Here is a 27515-nt window from a genome sequence, read left to right as displayed (position 1 = left end):
ATAAAGAAAAGTATATAATTATGTGTGAAATTATAATAATAATTCAAATGTTCCTAATCACAAAATTGAAGAGATCCAAGGAAAATTATATAACTTTAGAAAATACGTTCTTTGTTACAAGGAATATCTTGGGAGGATTCCAAGATCCCAAGAACATTGCATTTCAGCAATGTTCAAAGCTGCAGATTATTATCTTATTTCATCATCTTCAATAAATAAGCACAGTGCTGGGCAAACAGGGGGGACCTGGTAAACAGTTATCCAATTTCACTGAATGAAACATTTTTTGTAGTTGAGAAAATTAAGACCCCTAAAATAACCAACACTGTTGTCATTTTTATTATTGTTGTGCACTACCACAACGACAAAAACCTTACTTTAAGCCCAAGTTCCGGCCACAATTTTAATTGTGAACCTGATATTCAGGTTCACAGCATTTTAAATTAAAATATTAGATATGCTGAGAGATGGCTCAGCAATTGCGAGCCATCTTGTAGAGGACCTAAGTTCAGTCCCCAGCAGCCACTTCTGCATTCGTGTGCACAAACCCACACAATAATAATATGCATGCATATTATTTAATATTTAAAATATGTATAATTATTCAAAAACTGTATATCAGGTGAGGTGCTGATTAACATATAAACTGTCACCTCCAGGGCTACAAGTCAAGTCTGACACATTTCTGCCAACCAATGTTCCTTAAATGGTGCTTGTCACACCCTCTGTGGGCTTGCCCCATCGTTGCAAAACCTCTCATTTGTGTATCTCCTAACATGAAATGTGATCCATCATGAAAAACTGAGACTGCAGATTTGATTCTTGCTCATACTCATACGTAACAAAAAAATGAACAAAAAGCCTGGAGACGATGTGTGAACTTACGCTAAGAAGGAACAGGTGGCTAGAAAAAGAATGTGATAGAAAAAAGCTAAAATTTTAGAATTCTAAATGCAGGAACCTTAGACTACTGCCTGATGACTTTTTAACCCTGAATAACAGGCAGATAGCTGCCCTTAATCTATAATGGACCTGAGATATGTGCCTTCAGAAGACAATGACAGTCATCAGACCAGCATCTTTCATTCAGATATTGACAGGAGATTCAAGACTCCTGCAGGCACACTCAGGTTTGAGCTAAACTGTAGAGCATTCCATATTCAGGATAATGACAATAAGTACACATGTGTGTCTCAGTGACTCTATTCTCTAACTTTAATACTAGTTCAGTAGATCTATCAATCTTGATTTATCAACACACAATTTTAGCACTGGGAACTGAAAAGAAAGCAACATTTGTAGAGAAGCCATGTCCTTTGTCTAAGCTGAGTTGTGCAGTCTCTTGTCCCTTCAGTAAGATGAGAGTCTACCCTTTAAAGTGCCTCGTCACTGGCCTCTACTTCCTTCCTATTTTGCTTTGAAACTCTAGATCAGTTACAAGTCCTGTAAACTATATTTGCCAATGGAGAGTCTCTTTTCTTTGTGGGTGTGGCCACTAGTAAGTGACCCATTCTCCAGTAGATGGGCCTACATGCATCTGCATATTGAACTCAGAGACTTAGTAAATAAAGAAAAAAAAAAAAGAGAGAGCATCAAGTTGGGAAGGATAATATGCTAGGGGAGCTGGCAAGGGGACTGGATGGGGAAACTGGGAGTAAATATAAATCAAAATCCACTGCAAAAACATTTCTCCCAGCTTAAAAGAAGACAGAGTATATATGCTACATTCCAGTATTGTTGAAAAGTTAAAAAAAAAAAAATACAGTGGCACTTGCCACACAGCAAACATACAAACACATACTACCTGAATAAAAAATGGTGCGTATTTATCTTCCATGTAGCCAGAGGGAGTGATAAAATTTGCACAAATCTAAGACAAAGAATGGTGGCTCCAAACTGTGACTTCCTGATGTATTCATCTCTTATCTCAGTCACTAAAGGGTTGTTCACACCCATTGTCACTTATAAGCTTACACGGAATCTGCCTCCCAGAGGACCTAACTTCATTGTTGGGTTGAATATTTACTAAATAAAAAGGCCAGATTGAAACCAAAGTTTGACTGATTCCTAAGCACAAGTTCTTCTTTTCTTTTTCTTCTAGATGATATTGGCTTTAAAAACAATAAAACTATGTTGACCTCATATTACCAATAGGGAACTATACCAGGAAGGAAAAAAAGATGACTTTTATATATGTAAAAAGTCACATAGAAAGAGAATAAACCGATTTACAGTGTGTGGGTGAATTAATGCTTCATGTGGGTGGTAAATCAGGAAAAAAATGCTTGAACACTCTTAGCAGAGGAAGATAAACTCAGATGGGGGTGGGGACTGACCCTAACACAGAGCCAGAGTCAGAACCTTCAAAATTCACACCAGTGGCATTTACAAGGCAAATTAAGAAGATCTGATAATTTCTATATTCACTTAGAACAATTAAGTGGGAAAATGGAAAATTTCTAGTATATTACCATATAATCAACAAAAGTACTTTCCCAGGGGCTGACTAAGAACCAAGTGTAATGATATAGATGCATAAAAATTTCACGGGGACACTCACTTCCATGTTCACTGACTAAAAAATTGAATTAAAAACACTCCCAGGCCTGGCGGTGGTGGTGCATGCCTTTAATCCCAGCACTTGGGAGGCAGAGGCAGGTGGATCTCTGTGAGTTCGAGACCAGTCTGGTCTACAAGAGCTAAGCCACAGAGAAACCCTGTCTCGAAAAACCAAAATAAATAAATAAATAAATAAATAAATAAATAAATGAACTACTCCCAGTTGTCTGTAAAGAAAAAGAATGAACAGATAAACATTTTCTCTGCAATGTGGGTCTCATCTTTAAATGAAATAATAGCCTGAGTCACGGAATAAATTTAAGGAATAACATTTGTGCCTTATGTCTGACTGCAGGAATGAGTTGTCAGAACACAGGTAAATTACAACATATGCTAAAAAGATGTTTCCTGGAAAAGCACACATACTTAAAGAATTTCAAATGTAAACAAGAAAAGAGGGGTGGAATTCATCAATAGAGCTTGTGTCTGATATACAGAAGGCCTGAATTGCAGTATTAAAAATTAAATTTAAAAAATACTAGATAGTATTTCAAATCTCCACTGAATATCACTAAGTAACAGAAACTCAGGTGTTAAACTCATTACTTCTATAAATCATTAAATCAGAAGATTTTTCGTTAGCTTAGAATATATTTATTTCTATTTAAAATATAAAATGAACAGAAGTAATTCCACTTGCTGAGATATTTCTAGATAAATAGCTTAAACATAAACTAAGTGTGACAAATACTAGCAAAAGTAACAACAGAAACTAAATCTCCGTTTTCAGGCTCCTGTCCCTTAGCTGATGCATTCATGTATGAAATGGGGACATCACTGGTAAGTACATTCTTTTAAAATAAACAACTTTTCATAAAAGGGTGTTTTCAATTGTACATTAATTCAGTACACTACTTTGCTATTTTGCTATTTAACAATTGCTCTTACCATTCTTTAGGGGTTTGTTCTTATTAATAAATAACAGTAAACAATACTGTACACAAGAAAAAGCCTGAGGAAATGTTAGAGAAATTGCAATGCAGATGTTTTTACCCTCATCAACTATATAAGCATTAAGAGTATATATTTGGTGTTTTGTTTTTGAGGATTTTTGCTAGTTTGGTTTTGGTTTTTGGAGACAGGGTTTCTCTGTGTAGCCCTGGCTATCCTGGAACTCACCCTGTAGATCAGGCTGGCCTGGAACTGAGAGATCCGCCTGCCTCTGCTTCCCAAGCACTGGAATTAAGGGTGTGCACCACTGTCACCACAACCACCCAGAAAGAGACTATATTTTAAGAGAACTTTGCTTAGCTACTAATAGACATGAAGGAAAGATATAATCGAGAGTGGGACTCTGTCACATTTGGGCTATAACAGAGATCTAAAACTGGTCAAAGAGTTGGTTAGCTATAAAACTCTTCATATAGAAATTGTATTAACATCTGTTTTGGTGCTTCTTCTGTCTCTAAGACAACATACTGACACAGCGGGCACTCAATACTACCCTACTGATTGGCCAAATGACCTGAAGTTGTCCTAAGACTACCTTAGAACAAGAGCACTGCTGGGAATAAGAAGGAGCATACCGGATGCCCAATGGTGTCCACAAAACATGCTGATAAAATAAATTTACCCATCTTCCCCTAGGTGCCCAGAAACACATTTTTATAGTTTTCCTGAGACAGTTAAAAGATAAAATTCTCTTCCAGAAATACCGATTATGGTTCCCACAGTGATGGCAATTTCTTTTAACTCCCTTCGAGTCAAACTTACCATATATAAGATGGCCACCATCTATAAAAATAAAAGGAGAGAGGAACAAAATTATAAAACTAAACATTTTACTTTTCATTCATTTGCTAACAACTTAAATATATGTATATATTAACCAGCTATTCATACTTTCATAAGTTAAAAAACTAATTTATTATATATATATATATATATATATATATATATATATATATATACAGTTACCAGTGTCGATATAAGCCATGACAATTCTAGAACACTAAAGCAAATATTTACATGTATTGTTATCTGACTTGATGACACAAAACAAGTTTGAAAAGCTTGAATAGTCAATAAATGATGACAAAATCTATGATCGAAAACTACCAAACCAAGTATGGAGGCACAGGCCTGTAATCCCAGCATTTGGGAAGCAGAAGCAGTCAGTATTAAGAGTTCAAGATCATCCTGGTCTACATAATGATAGTATATCAAAAACAAGAATAAAAAGCTATAACAGAACCTATCAGAAACTGAAGTCCCTTTCCACAGATTCTAACAAAACTCAAAATTACCATATCAACATATGTGCTATATTGTACAGTGAAGTCAAAGACTATAGAACATTGTAACCACAATTAGCTGGAGACTGTTGGACCCTGCAGTCTTAAATTTCTATCATAAAACATCAGACCTGCACACAGGAACAAAATCAACTAACCTGAGGTAGACCTTTCTTTCTCTTTAGATGTTCTTTTTGGATAATGTGTGCTTGTCTTGGTAGCAGGTACATGCTGTGTTGCTGTAATATGAGCAGAAGTGAATCTTTGTGTAACAATCTGGAGAGCCTTGGTATGAAATGTGGGCCTTTGTGTTGCTGGTAGACTCTGTGTAAATGAAGATTTTGCTGTGGCAAATCTCTGGGTTGTTTGAGCAGTCTGTACAGTAGAAGAGTTAACTGTGATAGGAGTCTGAGTTGTTAGTGGACCTTTTGCAGATACAGTATTTGGTATGTGAGATATTGATGTTTTTGTGGTTGAACTTTTTGTTGTAATGGATTTCTGTGGAGTTGGTGAGACATTTGCAGCTGAGACAGCTGCTGTATGAGTTTTCTGAGGTGTTGGTGGGATTTCTGTAGCTGGGACATTTGCTGTACTGGTTTTCTGAGGTGTCGGTGAGTCTTCTGTAGCTAGGACATTTACTGAATTGGGTTTTTGTAGGGTTGAAGAGATTTCTGTGGCTAGAACATTTGCTATATTGTTTTTCTGAGGTGTTGGTGGGTCTTCTGTAGCTAGGACATTCATTGTATTGAGTTTTTGTGGGGTTGAAGAGATTTCTGTAGCTAGAACATTTGCTATATTGGGTTTCTGAGGTGTCAATGGGTCTTCTGTGGCTAGAACATTTGCTTTGTTGGGTTTCTGAGGTGTCGATGGGTCTTCAGTAGTTAGAACATTTGCTGTGCTGGTTTTCTGAGGTATCGGTGGGTCTTCTGCAGCTAGGACATTTACTGTATTGGTTTTTTGTGGGGTTGAAACAATTTCTGTAGCTATTACATTTTCTGTATTAGGTTTCTGAGGTGTTGGTGGGTCTTCTGTGACTAGAAAGTTTGCTGTGTTGGGTTTCTGAGGCATTGGTGGGGCTACTGTAGATGGCATATTTGCTTTGGTAGGTTTTTGAGGTTTTGGTGTGGCTCCTGTGCTTAGGACATTAACTGTGGTAGGTTTCTGAGACATTGGTGGGATTCTGGTGCCTAGAACATTAACTGTGGTAGGTTTTTGAGGTTTGAGTGGGACTCTTGTACCTGGAACATTAACTGTGGTGGGTTTCTGAGACATTGGTGGGACTCTTGTACCTGGAACATTAACTGTGGTGGGTTTCTGAGACACTGGTAGGACTTCTGTCTGTGGAACCTTAATGGTGGTAGGTTTCTGGGACGTTGATGGAACACTTGTACTTGGAACATTAACTGTTGTTGTTTTTGGAGATGTTGGGATCTTGGATTTCTCTATAAAGAAAACAATGTTAAGTTAAAAAGTAGCTAAATCTTGCTAACCAAGAAAAACTTTCCTAGCCATGACTTGCTCAATGACTATTCTCTTTCTCTACCACAAACCCCTAGACAGGATTCTTAGGAAACTAGTTTTTATTATGTCCCTCACAATGCTGCCTCATTTTTATCAGTGCACATTAACTGTACATAGCAAAGAATTTCATAGAAATGCTTCCTAACAAATACGAAATGTGCTTTGACAACACTCACCAGCCTCTCTCCCTCCCATTAATCCTATGTAGTCCCTAGACAGTCTCACTTTTTATGGACAACTGAAAACCACTATATTAGATAAAATAAGACCATCTCTGAAAGAGAAATATTGCATGTTTTCTCTCATTAGTGGATCCTAGATTTTATAAAACTACATAAAGATTATATAGTAAGAGATAAAAGTAGAAGCTACTTTTTGCATGATATTATCAAGCAATAATTATCAAGCATTAATTATATCAATATATGTATAAGAGACTTACACCAATACAATACTGCAGTTTTTAAGCTTTTTTTGTGTTTAAAAAAAAAAACACAAAGTTGGAGTAACATCTCATTATGTGACACATCTCTCAATTTTCTCCTTAAAATTATCTTCGTCTACTCACACCAAGGCAAAGAATGTTTTTATATAAAAACAATGACCGCAATAAGTCTGTCCATTGTCTTCAGAATGTGTTAGTGCATTTGTAGACTAATTCCTTGCTGGTTGTCTTTGGGGTGCTTTTACAAATCCCCTTTCAGGCAGCACTAAGTAGGGCTGAACTTCAACAAACTCACTCTTTGACCCAAAATTTGTTGTCCTCACTCAAAACAATGAGGATACAAACATGGTGGGCTGATTGGATCACTATGCTTCATATAGTCTCTCTGAAATATCAGAGTATCCCCCTACAGCTGTATAAATAAGTGTCAATTTTAAATATAAAACAAATGAGAATCCCAGTGCAGCTTGCATGCCATCACTGTGGAGAATGGCTTAGGTAAGTAACTGTACACACAGCTTGAACCTGAAGCAACAGGTTATATCTGCCATGATGTCCTACCCTGCCCACCAGACAAAAGGTTCTAAGTATTCCGATGGTGTATGTATTTTTCCCTACTTTTATTAAAAAAAAAAAAAAAAAAAAAAACCACCTATGTCACAGACTGCTTATAAGAGACAATTCAAAATTCCTGCCCAGGCAGTCAAAGAATGGTAGTGTGGCTGGATTAAGTGATGCTGCTACAGAGGCTATTCATTGTAAGGCCCTCATACATCCATATAAATTATTCTTTGTTTCACTAAATTCTTATTTTAAATCCAAGAATTTATATACTCCCACTGAGTTTAAATTTCCTGATTATCCTTTGGTTATTGATGCCTAATTTAATTCCACTGTGGTCAGAAAGACTGCTGTGAATAATGGCACCATGGCTGAAGGCCAGCAGATGGTCAATTCTGGTAAATATCACTTGAAAAGGACTGACCATCTGCCATGATGGGGTTCAAGTTCCTATATGCAAACCTGTTTAACCTTAACCACTGTTGCTCACTCTCCTCTGTTCTTAGTGATTCTCCCCACCCCTTCTTTGCTTTGAGCTATAGGAATAGGTATGTGGAATTCTCCAACTTTGACTATAGATTGGTCTGTTTTTTCTTTCTGTCCATTCAATTTTTTTGGTGCTAATATTAATTTACTAAACAAGAGACCAGAAGCTGGTGGTCATCCAAAGCAAATACCCTTTACGGTAACATGTCAAAGGGTTCGGCATTGATTATTCAACAAAGTCATATCCCTTCTTGGCACAGTGCCTTGGGTACATTGAAAAGAATTCAGTTTTCTATACACAAAGTTCTGAGAGAGTACCAGCCAGTATCTGCACTCAAATTCTGGTTCGGCATCATTCCAGACAGTGTGACCAAAACATCAAAGCACAAATCTAAGACAAGAGCCAAAGTCAGTAACATGTCTGGGTGCTGGGGCTTTCTGGCTCTGACTTTCTGCAGCTATCCTATTGCTCTGCCAGAACCTTCCATGCATTCTTGGTTTTCCTACGCTTGGTGGGAGAGTCACCTTGGTTCCTGGTCTCAGCTGTTGCGGGCACCGCAACACCATGGTGAGTGACTGACCCTCTGCTGTAGGTGGTTACAAGAGACAGTAAGACAGTGAAAGTGTCAAGGCCATCTGAGCAGCCTGCTGCCCAGGGCAGCTGATAAAAATTAATGAGTTACAAGTCTGTCTCAGAGAGTACATGGTGTTGAATTCTGATATGCATTTTGAGGAAAGGCACATTGCTATCTTTTTTGATTTTTTTTTTTTTTTTGAGACAGGGTTTCTTTATGTAGACCTAGCTACCCTGGCACTCGCTCTGTAGACCAGGCTGGCCTCAGACTCAGAGATCCACCTGCCTTTGCTTCCCAAGTGCTGGGATTAAAGGTGAGCGATACCTCTGGCCAGCTTACATTGCTATCTTTTACCAGGAAATCTTTTCATTTAATTGGTATGTTAATTTGATTTTACTTTTCTTAAAAACCATCCAAACAGTAAGTGCACATAAATACACACTAAATGAGGACGAGAACGTGTGTGCATAAAGAGGAATACGACAGATTACCTATGCACCGAGGTGGCGGGTCACTCCATTCTCCTTGGTCATTGTTCACAGTACAATAAATGGAACTCTTTCCAACCAGGACGAAACCTCTGGCGCATACATAGGTGACAGCATGTCTATACGCATAAGTGTCACTTTCCTCTCGAATAGTTCCATTGCCAATTTTTGGTGGATCTGGACAAAAAATTTCTTAAAACAAATCAAAATATCATTTAATAAATAAAGAAAACTGATACTGTATTTTTATAAGTAAAACTAAAAAAAAGCCAAATAAAAATTTTAAAACAATTAAAATCAACCATTTTTTTCTGAGCTTGGCTTTACTACAGAAGCCTTCCCTACAAATGCCTGCTACAGTTGTTCTCAGCCTGTGGGTGGTGGCACAAGGTCTACATTCTCACCTCTAGGGTATGGGGTTCTAGGGGAGACTGACTCACTGATGCCTTAGACAGGACAGAAATTACTATCTGCTGCATTTTTAAAAGAAATAAAGTGCAAGCCCTGCTGTAATAGTTAGACTGCAAAAAGAGATCCCTTTCTGATAGTTATCCTAATAGCAAGATCAATGGTTTTCATGTTCTTTAGCACCACTAAGTTAATCAAGAAAACAATATAACTCCATGTGCCCATCAAATTAAACTGTCTTAAATATACATAAGCAGGCACAGAATACTAGCAAATTCGTGATGCACTTCAAACTAAGCAAACACCACCCATTGGACTAGTCCAAACATGCTCTGAACAACTGACGCATAAGTACTGTTCTATGACAAGCAAAAAAAGCTGATTGAAGAACACTTCCCGGGTCTTGAAAGAGACAGACAATGAATGTGAAAACTACCACAGAAGTACGCATATGAAAAGACAGGAGGAAGACATTAACCAGCACAGGAAGTCCTCCCAAAGCACTAAGGGAAGTGACTCTTAATGGAGAGGTATCAAAAATCATGAGGGAGGGGTTGGTGATAGCTCAGTCAGAGGTACTTTCTGTCTAAGCATTTCCCAAAACATACATAAAAAGTGGGCTTAGCGGAGTACACCTGGGGAGGCTGGGGAGGTAGAGACAGGCAGTTCCCTGGGGCTGACTGATGGCTAAATTACTCAAATCAAGCAACCCCAGGTCAGTTAGACACTGTCTCAAAAAATCCAAGATTAACAACTCCTGATGAATCCAATGAGTAACACCTGGGGTTGTCCTCTTACCATACAGGCCTGTGTGCACATGTGAATATCACATATGTGCATATGTAACTATATATGTACAAATATACCCGGCAGGGGGTGGAGGGAAGATCAAGAGATAGGTAGGCCTGGTAGTTCGTGACTGTAGTCCCAGAACCTAAGCGTCTGGGACAAGATGGCTGTTGAGACCATGTGTGAGACATGTGTGAGACCAGCTGGTGCTACAGTTTAGATCCTGACTCAGCAAAACCCAAAACTCTTAAACAAGTAAACTCATGATAAAGAATATAGCAACACGAGGGCAATTTGCATGTGTAGGGCAGTAAATAAGAAGGTAAAACCGAAAGGCAGAAAAGCAGGGAGACAGTTAGCTTTGAACACTACTAGGAGCTTAGATCTGTAAGTGTTCAGGCATGCTGGTAAGCTTGAAGAAGGAAAAGACACGGCGCATCTGGGTTTCTGAAGTATCACCCTGGGCAGAATGAAACAGTAATGAGGTACAAGGAGAAATCATCCTGTATCATTCTAGAATTTCATCCACTGGAGTCCCCACACAGACCCCATGTTTTAAGGATGTGCACTGCCCTACTGTGGGTTTCTTGTACTAACTGAAGTGATAGGTATTAGGCATAGTGGATCTGTTCAATGACAGCCTCTCCTACCACCCCTCCCTCCATTATAGGACATACTCAAACATCAAGAATTCCCTGTGCCAGTTCTTTCTGCTAGCCCATATCTGTTGGTAGTATACTCACTTCTAATCCAAAGGACAATGAAGTCGGCATTAAGTGTCACGGCAGACATGGCTCGAATACCAGTGACTTGCTGAATTCTTATGTGTGCCAAAGAATCCTCACAGTAGTGTAGGAAAAGGGGAGTAGTTTGGGGCCAAGGACTATTTTTTATATTCAAACCTTGGCCTTAAAAATGTTAGGGGTAAGAGTACAGATGGAGAAAAATAAACTATATCACAAGTAAGACAGAAGGGAGTAAGACACAGGTCTAAAAAGTATGTGGAAGTAGTAAAGAAAAAAAAAAAACTTAGAAAAGCTAATACAAAGAGAGGGGTCTGGGAAGACAGTCATAGAAGACAAGAATTGATTAAAGGTAAGCAGATGTCAGGGGTCTGGGAACACAGTCATAGCTGAGAAGCATTGATCAAAGGTAAGCAGGTACCATCAGTCAACTGAAAGTAATTAAAAATAAATATAACTAAATAAAGTAACAACAGTGAGATAGAAAAAATCAAATTCTCCTGAGTGAGGCTTCATTGAGCACCAAGACCACTCCCCCATCCCCGTACCCACCACCCACCTCCGCCGTGTGGGTGTGTAACTAAAGATGATCCTTGAATGTGCCCATCACTCCTCAGCCATTTTCCTCTGTGATCAGCGCTACACTGGAGACCAGGGCACCCTCACTCATCTGTGTTACCAAGGATGCACACTTGAGGAGAAGCAAGCAGCTCACAGGCTACCAATTCACCTCCCATCAACTGTGAAGAGCTACACTTCAAAGGGTCAGTCTTCTTTCAGGGGCTGGCCACTTGGAGTTTGACCATGCTCCAGCAAGTATATGGACAACACAAACTTGGTGTTGTTTTTTTGTTTGTTTGTTTGCTTTTTCAGGGAGGAGGGACACTGCTACAAGGGTGGAAGGGTGAACGTTGGAGGAATGAGCATTGAGTGTGTTTGGGGAGCACTGTATGAAATTCCCAAATAATTAGTAAAAATATTATGTTGGGGAAAAGAAAAGAAGAATTCACTTTCTACTTTTTGTTTTGGTGATGTCAAAACAATAGAAAAAGTAAGTTGATATGAAAATCAAAAATAGATTCTCACTTGGGATTTGCAGGGATGGGCAATAACACTGGATTTCTCAGGTACCAGGGACTTCCCTGGGGAATGTGGCTATCAGCAGCTGCTGATGGAGCAGTGGCTTCAAGCCAAGAAAACAAGGGTGTTCACCAGAAAGTGCAAAAAGAAAACAGACTGTTGCTTAGGGCAGCACAATCATGAAGTGGGCATTCTGCAAACATTTCTGTACTAGGATACATTCCTGATGGGCGCTGCTGTGGCCCTAAAGGCAGCATCTACTGGCAGAAATAAATACTGGCTTCAGACAGGGAAACCGCCCACACAGGCGTTAGGCCAGGGTGCCTGGGACAACAAGCTATGAAGTCCAGCTCCTTTTCAGTCACAGTGTCATTACAAGATCTTTTACTAGGAGTGGAAACAGAATGGTGGTAATGAGTAGAAGTGATTTTTTAAAAAAAGTTTAAATAGGCCTAAGAAGAAAACAGGAATGGTGGGTTTAGCAGCCATGATGGTGTAATGGGAGGGGGCTCCTTGATAGCAGGCCTCTTGTTAGTTGCTTCACCTCAACTGATTGCACCCATTGACTACCAGAATGTCAGCCCACAAAAGAATGACTTCAACTTTCCTCCTCCTAGCAGCTGCTGATAGCACACACACACACACACACACAGAGAGAGAGAGAGACAGACAGAGACAGAGACAGAGACACACACAGATACACAGACACACACAGAGAGAGAGAGACACACACAGAGAGAGAGAGAGAGAGAGAGAGAGAGAGAGACAGAGAGACACACACACACACACAGAGACAGAGAGAGAGAGAGACAGAGACACACACAGATACACAGACACACACACAGACACACACACAGAGAGAGAGAGAGAGAGAGACACAGAGAGAGAGAGAGACATACACACACACAGAGAGAGAGACAGAGAGACAGAGAGACAGAGAGAGACACACAGAGAGACACACACACACACACACACACACACACACACACACACACACACACACACGGACTTAGCATTCATTTTGACATTAGGGTTTCTAGAAGCCATTTGAGGAAGTTGTAAGTTGCAAAAGAAGGAAAGATGAAAGGAATAAAGTCTACATTTAAAAACATTTGGCCTTAGTGAGACACAGTAGCCTAAGCATGCATGAGAACTCGAAATCTATGCCCAGCCCTCAAACAAATAAATAAACTGCATGCATTTTATTTCTCTCTATTTTAAAGGGAACCATGTCTCTAAAGGACCTAAATATGACTGGATACATTCATTTATGATATTATTTCTATGTTGTATTTTCTCTTTGAGAAGTTGAGATTCTCAAGAGTAGGAATGGTTTATCACACGACCCTATTCCTCAAATGATAAAAACATAAAAACTTTAAAACCTTCTAGGTAATTATCTTAGCTGATAGCATACTCTAAAAAGAGGCAGGTAGGCAACACTAGGTCTTACAGAAAGAACATGTTTGCAGTAAAAGACCTATATTAAAAGCCTTCCCTGACATATAGTTTAGGAAAGGGAACCAACTATGGAGACTCTGAGGGATATTTCCTTCCCTAAAACTGGGAGATTTCCTGCTTCTCTGATTATTAGAAAGAATGGTTAGACAGCAAACGACCAAATATAATGTAAATCAAAGTCAGTTCTTAATTCTTAATTAAAATATCCTATAGTTAAGGATACTATCACTAAGAGCCAGCTTTAAGAGTCCTCGCATAGCTGATAAATTAAGAAGTCTGTCATTAGTAGAGACACTCAAAAGTTGGGGTACAAATATAGACTGTGGATAGTACTTAAATGAGAAATAATTGATTTCATTGATCCTTTGACCCCCACAATATGAGGACTTACTTTTTTTAAGGAAACATACCTGTGCATGTTGGTATTGGGTCGCTCCAGTCAACAGTACTTCCCGTAAGATAACAGTAGGCAGAGGATGAACCAATTAGCCTGTACCTAAAGGAGAAGGGAAGGCTGATATATTCAGATACTTAAGTCTGGTCTTTCTCATTCTCCAGACATCATTTTAAAAGACTGAGGAGTACACCAGAAGATGGAAGCAAAATGACAGTTGATAACCATATCTATTGAAATTTAAAAGAAAACCATTTATTTCACAGTAATGATACTGAACCGGCAAGACTTCCATACATGTAAAATGTTTCAATGGCTCACGGTGTAGAAAATACATAAAGCGTTGTAAAATTATGTTTGATGAAATCTTTAGTCTGAGTTCTAATAGAACAAGCTTCATGGATAACAGGGTGCATTTATATGTAAAGGGTTGTGGGCATAGCATTAATGTAAACTCTTCACCCAACTGAATCTCTCTGCTTAATAAAGGTGGTGGCAAAACGCTATTTATCTTTCTGTTCTAAAGTTTGAAATGCATTTTGTTTCATTTAGTTTTGTTCCATTTAGTTTAGAACTTTTTTGCTACCAACCAGAGACCACACAGGTCACAAATCTATCAGTGTCCACTGAACTCCTAATCTGCTTTGTCACTATAAATATAGAATTTTAGTGTCATGAAACTTACCCTGTGTCACATGAGAAAAATATTTCTGAGCCAAATAATATGCCAGTTGTTACGTTGATATAACCATTTATTATTTCTCCAGGATTAGGACATGATTTTTCTTTAAAAAAGAAAATAGTAAGAATATCAATTTTTTTCATTCAATTACCAGACACAAACAAAAAAATAAATAAAACACAACCCTAACTGTACTGAATATGTTAATGGGTTAAGATGGTAATGGCAATCATACATACATACACACACACACACACACACACACACACACACACACACACACTGTTGAAAGTGAATGGGAGGAAAGAGGTCTTAAGGGAAAAGGAAATGAGGAAAAATAATGGGCTACATATAACATGACAGCAGAAGGGAAGATGACCTGGGACCAGCAGGAAGGTGGGATTTTCATACATCATGTCATTTTACTTTGGTCTTATTCACTCCCCCTCTCTGCTGACCAAAGTAAAATGACATGATGTATGAAAATCCCACAATGAAACACATCCATTTTATTTTAACTTAAGAAATACAATTTAAATGGTAGAGGCTGGTAACATGCTTTTCATGTAAGGGCCAGGACCTGACTTTGATATCCAGGACACACATAAAAAGCTGGCCATGGTATCAAGCACTTATTATCCCAGAGCTAGGCCCTGGGGTTCACTGGCCAGACAATCTAAGCCTCCTTGAGAAGCCCCAGGCCAATGAGAGATCCTGTCTAAATATAAGGTGAACAGTGCCTGAAGAATGACACCAACAGTTGTCCTTTGGTATACAAGTATATGCATACACAGACTCTATGCACACACACACACACACACACACACACACACACACACACACACACCCTGTATACACACACACACACACACACACACACACACACACACACACACACTGAGGGAGAGGTAGGGAGAGGGAGAGGGAGAGAGAGAGAGAGAGAGAGAGAGAGAGAGGTTAAGGGGAAATAAAGTGCTTGCTTATTGTAGGTGTGAGAACGAGTTTGGGTCACCAGAACCCATGTAAACAGATGCCCACAGAGGCACACACCTATATTCCCAGTGGTGGCAATATGGAAGCTGACGGGGAGAAAGGGAGAGGACAGTTAGTATGGTCTATGAGGTGAAGTTCCAGGCCAAAACACCTAAGGACTGACACCTAGGGCTGTTCTCTGACCACCCACCCCCCACATACACACACACATACACCATGTACATGTATACTCATACCTTCTCATTAGCGCCTACATGCATGCATGAAAAACATACACACACAAATAATAGACATTCATTATGAAATGTGTACCTTGAATTTACATGATCTTTTACTTATTAATTATATCTCAGGAAAGCAGGGAAAAATTAAATATGAGACACATACACACAAATTCATTCCCTAAACCATTGATATTTCTAACCCTTGCATTTCTTTTTTAAATTTTACATTCATGTTTTGTTGCTTCAAAAAAGCATCATACGCCAGGCGTTGGTGGCGCTCACCTATAATCCCAGCACTTGGGAGGCAGAGGCAGGAGGATCTCTGTAAGTTCAAGACCAGCCTAGTCTATAAGAGCTAGTTCCAGGACAGCCTCCAAAGCCACAGAGAAACCCTATCTTGGAGGAAAAAAAAACAATAACAACATACTTAGAGTGTGTCATCATTTTAGGTAACTTTAAATTAAGTAAACATAAAATCTGTGAGTAAATATTCCTATTACGTAAACATTTGTCTAATTAAAAAATAGCACTGCGGCCGGGCATTGGTAGCGCATGCCTTTAATCCCAGCACTTGGGAGGCATAGGCAGGTGGATCTCTGTGAGTTCGAGAGCAGCCTGGTCTACAACAGCTAGTTCTAGGACAGCCTCCAAAGCCACAGAGAAACCCTGTCTCAAAAAACCAATAAATAAATAAATAAATAAATAAATAAATAAATAAATAAAAATAGCACTGGGCCAGGCAGTGGTGGTGCACATCTTTAATCCCAGCACTTGAGAGGCAGAGGCAAGTGGATCTCTGAGTTCAAGGCCAGCCTGGTCTACAGAGTCAGTTCCAGGATTGCCAAGGTTTCACAGAGAAATCCTGTCTCAAAAAAACAAAAACAAAAAAAACTACTCACAATCATTTAAAAATATCATTCTTTATATATATATCACATATGATATACATATGTATCTGTGTATTTCCAGCACATATATGTATATATGTATATGTGTGTATACATATACGTGTGCATATATATACATATATATATATATATATATATATATATATACACATATACACACACATACATATTTCCAGCATGAATGGAAGAGATATTTCCACAAATACAGATGATTGAGATTACATATTCAAATTATACTCACTTCTACAAATTTCAGCAACTTTGGACCATTGTAAATTCTCAAGGCAAGTTGATTTGCCTGATAGTGAAGAATATCTTTGAAATCCTGGCCGACACTCATATTCCACAGTGCTACCAATCGGGAAATAATTCAAGTTGACATATGCTTTTTTGAGGGATGCAAAAGATACCCTTGTTGGAGCACCACAGCTTTCTAAAAGAATTATCAAAGTGACAGAAAACACAGATTATAAAATAAGTTGACATCTTGTAATATCTGGTAGTTAAATCACTCCCTTTTCATTCAACTATTTTATTTATTTTTTTGGTAGGGACCCTTACATCTTTATATATTCATTTTTAAATAAATATCACCTTGGTATTTGTAGTATATCTAGTGTATTCACATGCACATCTTCATTTTTCAGTTATTAGGTATCTGTTAAGTTTCCACATATAAATGTTGATAATAATAGGAATAATAATAGCTTGTGTTTGTTAAATACTTCCAAATATTTTACACACACTTACTCATTCAATCTTCAACAGGCCCTGGTAACAAGGGTCAGATGAACCAGCTGTGTACATAAAGTCTGCACCAAGTGTAAATAGCTGGAACAATGAACTCTAGCTGGGCAAGGAATAGAGTAAGAAATGGTGGCTCAGAACCTGGAAGCAGCCTAGATGCCCCTCAACTGAAGAATGGATAGAGAAAATGTGGTACATTTACACAATGGAGTACTACTCAACAGAAAAAACAATGGAATCTTGAAATTTGCAGGAAAATGGATGGAACTCAAAGAAACCATTCTGAGCGAGGTAACCCAATCACAAAAAGACAAACATGATATGTACTCACTCATATGTGGACCTGCTTTATGATACATAGTAGTGACCGTGCTTTATCAGAGCTGTTTTTAATGATGTTGCTCAGAATGGTTTCCTTCCAGATGATGATTGAGAAGCTAATTTAAAAAAAAAAAAAAATGGTGCCAGGTACCACAAGAGTAACAGAACTGTGCTGTTTTCTGGGATTTTGTTTTTTACTTTTTTGTTGTTGTTGTTGTTGTTTTAAATGGAGTGTGCTGGATGTCTCTACAATTTTGTTCAAATGACTGCAGAACCTGGAAAAGCTGTTGCTGCTATTGATGTATAACATATTGCTATTATTGGTATATATATATACATATATATATATACATATATATATATATATATATGGAGAAAATCAAAAAAAAAAAAAAAGATTTGCTGTGGGGGGCTGGAGAGATGGCTCAGTGGTTAAGAGTACTGATTGTTCTTCCAAAGGACCTGGGTTCAAACATTCCCAGCACCCATATGGCATCTCACAGCTGTCTGTAACTCTAGTTCTAGAGGATCTGATACCTTTACCCCAATGCACATAAAATAAAGGTTAAGTAATGTTTAAAATAAATAAATAAATAAATAAATAAATAAATAAATAAATAAATAAAAAGAAATGGTGGCTCAGTAGTCCAGAGTTCCAAGTTTGAAGCTTGGCTCTTTGGCATAAGAGGTACTGGTCTTGTACATATTATTTACCTTCTGGTAAAAGATTTCTTCAACTCTGAAACTGAGAAGAGTCCCCACTTACATAATTCATGAGGTTGCTTGAAGGATTAGATGAAGCAATAACTTCGGGAGAGTTACAAACTCTAAAACGTGTGGTGAAGGCTGAAGGGTTTCTTGACTTCAATGAGAGTTGAATATACAAATGTAAAAAGCCCGTTTCACTTGTGGTTTCAAAAGTTAGTTTTGAAGGATTCTGGATTTACTGTAGCTTCCCCAAAATCAGGTCATTCAAAGGCAGCAATCAAATGTCACTTTTATCTTTACTTTTCTATAGTCAGTCACCCACCATAATGATATTTTGATCCATGATGGGCCACATATACAAATATGGTTCCTTCAGGTATGTAATGGAGCGGAGCTACTCCTGTTGCCTAGCAACACTGAAGCCATCCTAATGTAATTTCTTACTAACATGTTTGTACTGGTGCTGGGGATAGCAACCACAGTCCATGAAAATCATGAGGATATAGCACATATAATCACATAGAGCAGAAAATGTTTAGTAATAAGTGTGTAGGTTGCTAGTTCATGTATTTATCATACTATACTTTTATTTTCATTGTTATTTTAGAGTGTAAAAAGATGAAGGGGGTAGGGGGGGAGACAGGTATCATAGGTTACGATTCCAGATACTTGAGAGGCTGAAACAGGGGGATTTTTTGAGTCCATGAGTTGAAACCAGCCTGAGCAACATACAAGCAAACAAAAAGTAAATTAATGCTATTTTATTATTTTTAAAGAAAATTGGCATAGCCTCAGTGTACAGAATATGGAAAGCCTATGTAGCGGACAGCAATGCCTTAAGCCCTGAAGGCCACTCCTCTCTTTTCCTGACTAATGAGCTATAACTGCCAACAATATTTAGTAGAGTAACATGCTATACAGGTTTATAGTAAAAGAACCAGCAATAGGCTACACTACAGAACCAAGGTGAGCAGACCCACCATCTAGTTCTGAATCCCTGCATTGTGTTCAGATATGCCAGAATCACCTAAAAACTGTGTCTTAAAACTAACATAAGGCTATTGTACAACAGATTTTTTTTTTGAAGTAAGATTTTAAAATGTCTCCCAAGAGTTGCATTCGTTAAAGTTGAGGAAGGCAGATCACCCGGGTGTGTGTCTCAAGGTACTTGCCAAAAATATTCACATATAATTTACTCCCTAAACAGAACCTATCGTTTATTTTCTCCTTTAGCCTGTACAATAGAAAGAAGAACTCTTAATGAAGAAGCAGGACCTGCTATAGGAAGTACCGCCTTCAATTAGTTGGAGTGTGAACTGCCAACACTTATACTCTGGGGTTTAATAATGCTAGAAAACTATCAATTACCGGTCACTCCAAAGAGGTGTAAAAATAACCTCAACAAGATACACAGTCCAATAACATTTCTCAAAAGAAATGAAGAACTTACTATTACAGAATGTTTCGAGGGTAGTCCATTGACCATCATTAAGACAGACCACTGTGTTATCCTTGTCTGGAATTTTTTTAAAGCCTTGATTACATGAATATAACACAAAGCTGTTCTCGGAAAAATTGGTGTTTCCATCCCACTCTGGCGTGGCATTGGGTATTTCTGGAGGTGGGCCGCAGTTACCTAGGAAGATAAGAGCAGAGTAAAGCAGACACCTCCCCTAAGCGGGAGGTCACATTTTTCCCCAGACCTGGATTAAGGGAAACAACAATGGTTTTTTACTTCCTCCCAATGCTCAACCTTCCCAACAAGAACTTGCAACGCCTGTGCTCTCATCGACACAATACAAAATTAAGAGGAGAGTAAATGTTCCCTCCCCGTTAAGAAGAAGTTCAGAATGTACTCAATATCCACACGGATACCGCGGCTAGGCGAGAGTTAAGACACCCAAAAGAGTGGCGCCAGACGCTGCTTGCAACTGGACTCTCACCGGCGCAGGTGGTCAGCCATCTGACCTCCACCTTAAGAATAAAAGAACCAGGAGCAGGCTTGGAGATTCGCTCAGCCCTCCCTTTTGGTTTTTCCACGGTCTCCGGTGGCGGGAACCAGTCACAGCCCAGAGAGCTCAGAAATCCACATGCATCCCTCCCGCCGGCCGACTTGCACCTGCCCGCCGTGGCCCGCGGTTACAGGGAACAATGCCCGGTGAGCATGCGCGTGCCTGGCCGGCCGCGGCCCACTCATCCCAGCTAGTGCCCAGCGCCGAGTCACTCACCCCGCACGGTCGGGGACAGCAGCAGCAGCAGCAACAGCGACAGCAGCAGCAGTGGAGGTGGTGGTGGCCGACTCTCTGGCGCGCACGCGCAGCCCATGGCCCCAGGTAGAAGAGTGGCCGGCTGTGGCCGGAGCTCTTTCGCTCCCGCGGTTAATTGAGCGGCTACAGCCAGCCTGGGTGGGGCGGTCCCTCGTCACTCAGGGTGGGGCGGCCCGCGTGCACAGGGCGTTCCCTCCGCGGCGTGGGCGGGCCGGCCGGGGACATGAGCGTCATCCTAGGGACCCAACCCCAGGGTGGACCTGCTGTGAGTTGCGTCTGAAGGGCAACTATATGCCTTCCAAAGAAGTGCGCTTCGCTCCCTTGGACTGGGTGTGTTTGCACTCAGCTATAGCAAAAGCCACCCAAACTCTCAAACTCCCAAACTCCCCATCTGCTGAGTGCTGGCAAAGCGAGGGCTAGGCGCGGTGGAATTCCTGGACCCGTGGGAGCTGAGAAACAGGGCACACCCAGGACCTTTGTAGCTCTAGCTGGAAGATGCCTGGTGGAGGGTGGGAACCCGTGGACAAGTATGTTGTCTTCTAGGTCTCTCCATGGTGTCAAAACGGAAAGTAGGAGCTGATCCAAGAAAACGAGCATAGGCTAAAAGGGAGCTGGAAAACATCCTGCCAGAGTCCTCTCAAACAACACAGGGAGCTTAGCTGATCATTTTTTCAGACCTTGTCTGGATGAGGAGTCTCTTAGTCCTGGTTCTGGTTATACACCAAGGAGCACCCCCTTGAATTCTACTTTAGGATTTATTCCTGCTATAAAATGAAATTCAGAAATAAGTAGTAGACCCTAAAACAAAGATTTCTTCTGTGCTGTGAAGATAAGCCAATAATACACAAAGCGATCCACACGTTGGAATCACCTGAGAGCATTAAAAAAAAAAAAAAAAAAAAAAAAAATCCAGAGGCTGAAGCCATGCCCAGGACAAGCTGAACATCTCTGAGGACAGCTCTAGGAATTAGGGTTATTATTTAAGGTGTGTCACTGTGCAACCTGGTTTGTGAGGCCCCAGATCCATGTGATACCATCAGAGCAGCCATGTACCTCAGGGTATCTCTGATGAGAAGGGGGGGGGGGGTTGTGGATCCTCATCTAAGTTGTTTCCTTCTAGTTGTATGTCTGGGTCTGGTTAGCAGAGTCCTAGCCTGAATTGCCTATTCCCATAGCTGCTTTACCTGGCTGGCGAAACCCCTCACCTGAAATTCTGTCTTTGATGGTGGACCACTGTAGGAGTGTTTATTACACCCTACACTGGTAATCTTTCCTAAAGTTTTATCGAGGTTCCTTATATGTTAGTGTGAGTTTTTGAAGAGGGATCTTGTTTTCAGTAAGTGTTTCCTCTGATTCGTGCTTGCTTACTTAGCCAAACGCCCACTGCAGAGATTATAGGAAAAGGTCTCCTTTAGGCATTCATTGGAATCTAACAGTATTTAAGCATTCTGGAGTTTTCATCATACTCTAGTGACTCATGCCTGTAAATTTGAAAGGCTGAGCAAGTGGTGTGGGGCTCAAGGCTAGCCTGAGGCTTCAAAGTTCCAAGTTAACATGGCCTGTATAATAGGACCATTTCTCAAAAACAAACAAAAACGTCCTAGAGTTTAAACGTCTCATAAAGGTAGAGTATTTTAAAACCATCAAGTGTTTTTCACATATTTGATGTTAAAAGCTTTACTATTACTTCCTTATGAGGAAGTGAGTAAGGGCTCAGGACTGAGATGTGGTCTCAGCTGGTCCTTCACTTATTGCCTGAGGGCTTTCTGTGACTTCATTTTGACACTTTTTTCTGCCATGCCATAGGTAGTTTGAGTCAAAACCAGATAGGGAGCTGTGAGAAATATTTGAAAGAGTTCTCTAAATGTGTATCCAGATAGGGAGCTCTGAGAAATCCTTGAAAGAGTCTTTTAAATGTGTGTTAAATGAACACCACAGCTTTTATATCTAGACAGAACAATGGGCTCAGCAAAGCGTCAAAAACTATTACCCAGCTTAGCGACTTTTTCTCTGGAAATAAGTTCTTTCCAAAGGAACCAGGAAAGAAATAATGGGTGGACCCTTAAGTAATGCTTGTCACCACCCAAATAATTAAAACACTCTGGAGGGGAAGAATTAGAAATATCGAATGATTCACTTACTTAATTTAAAAAGAAAAGACATGCATTAAAATGTATGCACTTCTAAGAAAAGAACAAAACCTTCAAATTTATAGCTTAGTGAGAGTCTCTTATTTTCAATGCTGGCCCAGATTTGCTGTATTCCAGTTGCTTTATGCATATACCATTTTACCAGCACAGCTTCAGAAAGTGGAAAAGCTATCAGTATTTCACAGATGAGGGAACAAAATAGTTATTTCTACCAAAATCTGTGCAGCTAGGAAATGACCAGATTAGAATTCAAATCTAACTTGATTCTAAAACTTAGACTTTTGTGTGTGTGTGTGTGTGTGTGTGTGTGTGTGTGTGTTCATGCACATTTGTGTTTGTGTATTCATGTGTCTTTGTGGGGGTGGGCGACAGGCTCAGGTATCATCCTCAGGAACACATGTCTACCTCCTTTGAAACAGGGTCTCTCACTAGAACCTGGGGCTTATTGACTGGGGCAGGCGGGCTGGCCAGTGAGCCCCGGGGACACACGTGTCTCTGCCTCCCTGGTGCTGGAATTACAGACGTGCACTAGTGCACCTGGCATTTCTACATGGGTCCTGGAGATTGAACTCAGGTGCAGCAAGCGTTGAACTTGTGCGGCAAGCGTTCTACCAACTAAGCTATCTCCCCAGCCCATTCTCTGTAATGAACAATCATTAAAGATTTCTTCAGCATTAGAGCACAGTGAGTTAGGTATTCAAAGAGAAGCTTTGAGACCTAGGGCCTTCTGGTGTGAACACTAATTCCTTGTTTTTATTCTGCACTCTGAAAGGTAGCCATGTGTCTTCCAGCATCTCATTCCACATAGATTTCAAAAGGTCTGGGAACAATTTATAATCCCTATAGAGATCTCCAATTCCCAGATGACACATTTGTGTAGGTCAGGAAACATGAAGATACACAAAACTAAGTATGATTTTGAACGAATGAGAAAGTATAGCTCTTGCCTGGATAGAAAAGACTAGCTAGTCTTAAACATTTGTCAAATGTTTAAAACTTAGGAAACATTAACATTTCCTTTCAAGAATCCCAAATCTGTTCATGTGATAAATGCTCTGAGTGCAACAGCAAAATAAGTGCTCTGGAGTTCAGGAAGGGAAGTGGAGAGAGAGCAGACTGAAGACCCACCGATTCTACCAAACAGGACTAGCCAGTGTGAGTGAATGGGCAAAGATGTGGAAAGAAGGAAGGACAGTGTGAGCAAGGGGGCAACAAAGGGTCAGGTGCTTCCTAGGATTGAGAGACAGGCTAGAAAGAGATTTGAGGAGCCTTGTGTAGCATGATGCTGGTGAGTGATGGCAGCCTATGGAGTTTTTACAGGGAAGCACTGGCTAATTTGGAAGTTGTGCATAGATTCTGGAAATGGACTGACTCCAAAGGCACAATAGTTTGGAGGTTAACACTAGAAATACCTTAATTTCAGGTTTGTTTGTTTTTTAATAACGACTATATTATTAAGGGAATAGACCTGTTATTCTTAACAAAAGAAAGCCTCACATAATATTAGGTTTCCCTTCTTGCTCAGACCAAAGGCATTTCGAAGGAGGAGTCGTCCACAGAATTTGACAACTGAACAGAAGCTAACCAATCTTAAAGTTTGACTCTGAAATCTGAGCATGAGTTACATAAAAGAATAGCTTTAAAAGGACCCTTATCCCAAAACCAGGAGGCAATTGAGGGAAAAAATAAAGTTTGGCTTTCTGCTATTTAAATATAAAATGTGTTAGCAGCGTGTCTAAGTGGAAATAGGCAGCATGAGATTGAAATGTAGGAGATTGTGCTGGAGCCAAGAGAGAGACCCATCTTAAGAGGGTAACCAAGGAGAGAGCAAACTGAAACTCAGAGGGAGGCATTGAAGCTATGGCTTAGAATCAACAGTACTGGGAAGAGGTGTCAAAATAGAAGCAATTTCCTGAAAGACAAGGCTACCAAACCTCAGCCAGATACTGTCATTCTTCTTGTTAGGTGAGGGAAGCCACTGGAATTCGGGAAGTTGAGAAAGTTACACCACATGAAGAGCTTAGAGTCGGAAGGTCTCAGGTTGTTCCATCTCCGGAGTCTCTCTTCCAGGAAGTCTCCCAGCTCATAAGGTCACAAGGAGTACTTTGCTCCTCTCTGCCATTTAGCTGCAAGTGTCTGTCAGTTCCTCCCTCCAAAGAAGTTTCTATATGCATTCCCAGCCCCCACAATATTCCCCATGACTCTCAAAACAGACAACAAAACTTTGTTTTGGGCTGAGTTTCCTTTTCCTTTTCTTTTTTATTTATTTTATTTATTTATTTTTTTGTCACACAGTTGCAAATCTAGGCTGCTCTGCACTGCAAATTAAGTGAGGCATTTTTGTAAAAATTTATAAAAACAGGTGTTTACTGAACATTTCATACATATTCTGACCATGGATTCCCCTTCTGCAACTCCTCCCCATCCTCCCCACCCACCCAACTCCACACCCTTTCCCTCTTTAGATAACAAACAGGCAAACAAACAAAATAACAAGAGAAGAAAAAGAAAAACACAAGAAACAGAAACAGAACCCACCCACCCCCAAAAAACCCACAAAGTTGGATACCATAATATACAAGAAGAGACTGGTGAGACAAAAAGAGAGAGAGAGAGAGATAAAGTCCAAACCAAAGCAATATGAGACCAAGAAAAGTCTACAAAATTATCATTTTGTGTTGGAAATCTACTGCTGGGCATGGGGCCTACCTTTAAGTGTGATTAATATACCCAGTAAGAACTTTGGTGAAAGCTATTTTTTCCTTGGCAAGCAGATGCCAATTGCTGATAGCATCTAGCACACCCTATTTCTTATACAGGAGTTTTTTTTTTTTAATTTTTTGTAATTTTTAAATTTTCATACAACATAGTCATATGCTTTCCCTTCCCCCAACTCCTATTCTAATTTTCTGTTTATCCTTTTTTAACACTCTATTTTCCCTTCGTTGGAAAACCCCTTCTTCCTTCCTGGTGCCTCATTAGCACCAGGATATTCTAACCCTAACCCCTGTGGATATTCTGAATGAAGCACATGTCACTAAAGCTAGTATCCACATTTAAGAGAAAAGCAGTGTTTGTCTTTCTGGGTCTGGATTACCTCATTTAGGGGCTTGTTTGTCTCTAGCTCCATCCATTTTCATGCAAATTTCTTAACTTTGTTTTACTTAACAGCTGAATAATGTCATTGCATAAATAATATGCCATTTCACTAGCCATTCATCATCTAATAGACATCTAGGCTGTTTCAATTAGGAGTTTTATTTACCAGGAATTCGCTAATTAAGGTTTCAGTGTGCTACAGCAGTCAGGGCTTATTTGTTTATTTCTCACTAAGTTCAGCACTAATTTGTTAGCCTAGCCAGTAAGATGTACCATGTCCACTTGGCAGAACCGCTTCAGCCTGCTTCTGGTGTGTGTGAGAAAATATTCTTCAGTCAAGTGGGAATGTAATGTTGACCTCACAGGAGTAAATGTTTCTTAGACAGGGCCTAGTTTTATGACACTCCAGTGAATTGTTGCCAAAGCAGAGAAAGGGCAAGAAAATTTGAGCCTGGGGGAGGGGGGTGTGAGTGTGTGTGTGTGTGTATGTGTGTGTCAGAGAAAGGGGATGGGGTGACTGTGTGTGTGTATGTGTGTGTGTAAGAGAGAGAGAGTAGGGATGAGTGTGAGAGTGTATTGTGTGAAAGAGAGAGTATGGGTAACTGTGTGTGAGAGAGAGAGAATGGATGAGTGTGTGTATAAAAGAGACAGTAGGGGTAACTTTGTGTGTCTGTGTGTGAGAGAGAGAGAGGGGGAGAGAGAGAGTAGGGATGAGTGTGTGTATGTGTATGGGTGGGAGAGAGAGAGTAGGGGTGAGTGTGTGAGAGAGAGATAGTATGTGTGTGTGCCAGTGGGCGCACGCGCACACGCGCGCACGCACACACACACACACACACACACACACACACACACACACACGATAAAGGCAATGCAGCACAGGACAGAGTGGGCAGTTCTGAGACTCAGATATACATACAGGCTCTAACACTGACACTGCTGCTCCTTTACCTTCTGTGTGGCCAACTCTGGAAAACAAGCTCGGGGTTTGAAGCACCATGATCATAATACCAATCTTCTAATGTTGTGAAGAATAAAAAAGTAGGATGCATCAGACACCTGGTACTTTGCTGAACTTACAGTAAACACTCAGTAAATCATTGGCAGTAATTAATGGCAATGTCTGAGTGGGACCAACCCATAGTCACATGGTCTGTCAAGACATGGACAAGAATAAACCTGTTAAAAATGGCAGATTTTCAGTATGGCGGTTCCTGGGGAAATTGGGAATCAATCTACTAAGATCCAGCAATTGCACTCTTAGGTATATACCCAAAAGATGCACATTCATACAACAAAGACATCTATCTGTTCAACCATGTCCATAGTAGCATTATTTGTAAAGTAGTCAGAACCTGGAAGCAACCTAGATGCCTCTCAACTGAAGAATGGATGGAGAAAATGTGGTACATTTACACAATGGAATACTTACTACTCAGGGGGCGGGGGCACAATGGAAACTTGAAATTTGCAGGCAAATAGATGGCATTAGAAGAAACCATTCTGAGTGAAGTAACCCGGTCATAAAAAGACAAACATGGTATGTACTCACTCATATATGGATTTTAGACATGGAGCAGGGGATGGCCAGCCTACAATCCACACCGCCAGAGAG

General features: G+C 40.0%; 1 protein-coding gene across 1 annotated transcript; it reads right to left on the bottom strand.

Moving 5' to 3' along the window:
• Nucleotides 1–881: 881 nt before the first annotated feature.
• Cd55 (CD55 molecule (Cromer blood group)) lies at nt 882–20712 on the bottom strand. Its single transcript, XM_035445833.1, has 9 exons — nt 20616–20712; nt 19838–20023; nt 16853–17044; nt 14490–14589; nt 13821–13906; nt 8933–9121; nt 6143–6295; nt 5012–5092; nt 882–904 (listed from the first exon to the last, which is right to left on the bottom strand). Exons 1-9 carry the CDS (start codon nt 20710–20712, stop codon nt 882–884), a joined length of 1107 nt encoding a protein of 368 aa, XP_035301724.1.
• Nucleotides 20713–27515: the final 6803 nt, after the last annotated feature.

Source organism: Cricetulus griseus, chromosome 5 (genome assembly GCF_003668045.3).
Source record: "Cricetulus griseus strain 17A/GY chromosome 5, alternate assembly CriGri-PICRH-1.0, whole genome shotgun sequence".
Classification (NCBI taxonomy): Eukaryota; Metazoa; Chordata; class Mammalia; order Rodentia; family Cricetidae; genus Cricetulus; species Cricetulus griseus.
Note: the sequence above shows the minus strand (reverse complement) of the source record. Positions and strands in the feature narration are given on the sequence as shown.

What these genes read in the sequence shown, in the direction of transcription:
- Cd55 (XM_035445833.1), bottom strand. Translation starts at nt 20,712, where the DNA reads ATGGGCTGCGCGTGCGCGCCAGAGAGTCGGCCACCACCACCTCCACTG. An exon ending in CCTCGAAACATTCTGTAATA is followed by an intron (nt 17,045 to 19,837) that starts GTAAGTTCTTCA and finishes TAATTCTTTTAG; the next exon opens with AAAGCTGTGGTGCTCCAACA. An exon ending in CCCGCCACCTCGGTGCATAG is followed by an intron (nt 6,296 to 8,932) that starts GTAATCTGTCGT and finishes TTTTCTTTATAG; the next exon opens with AGAAATCCAAGATCCCAACA.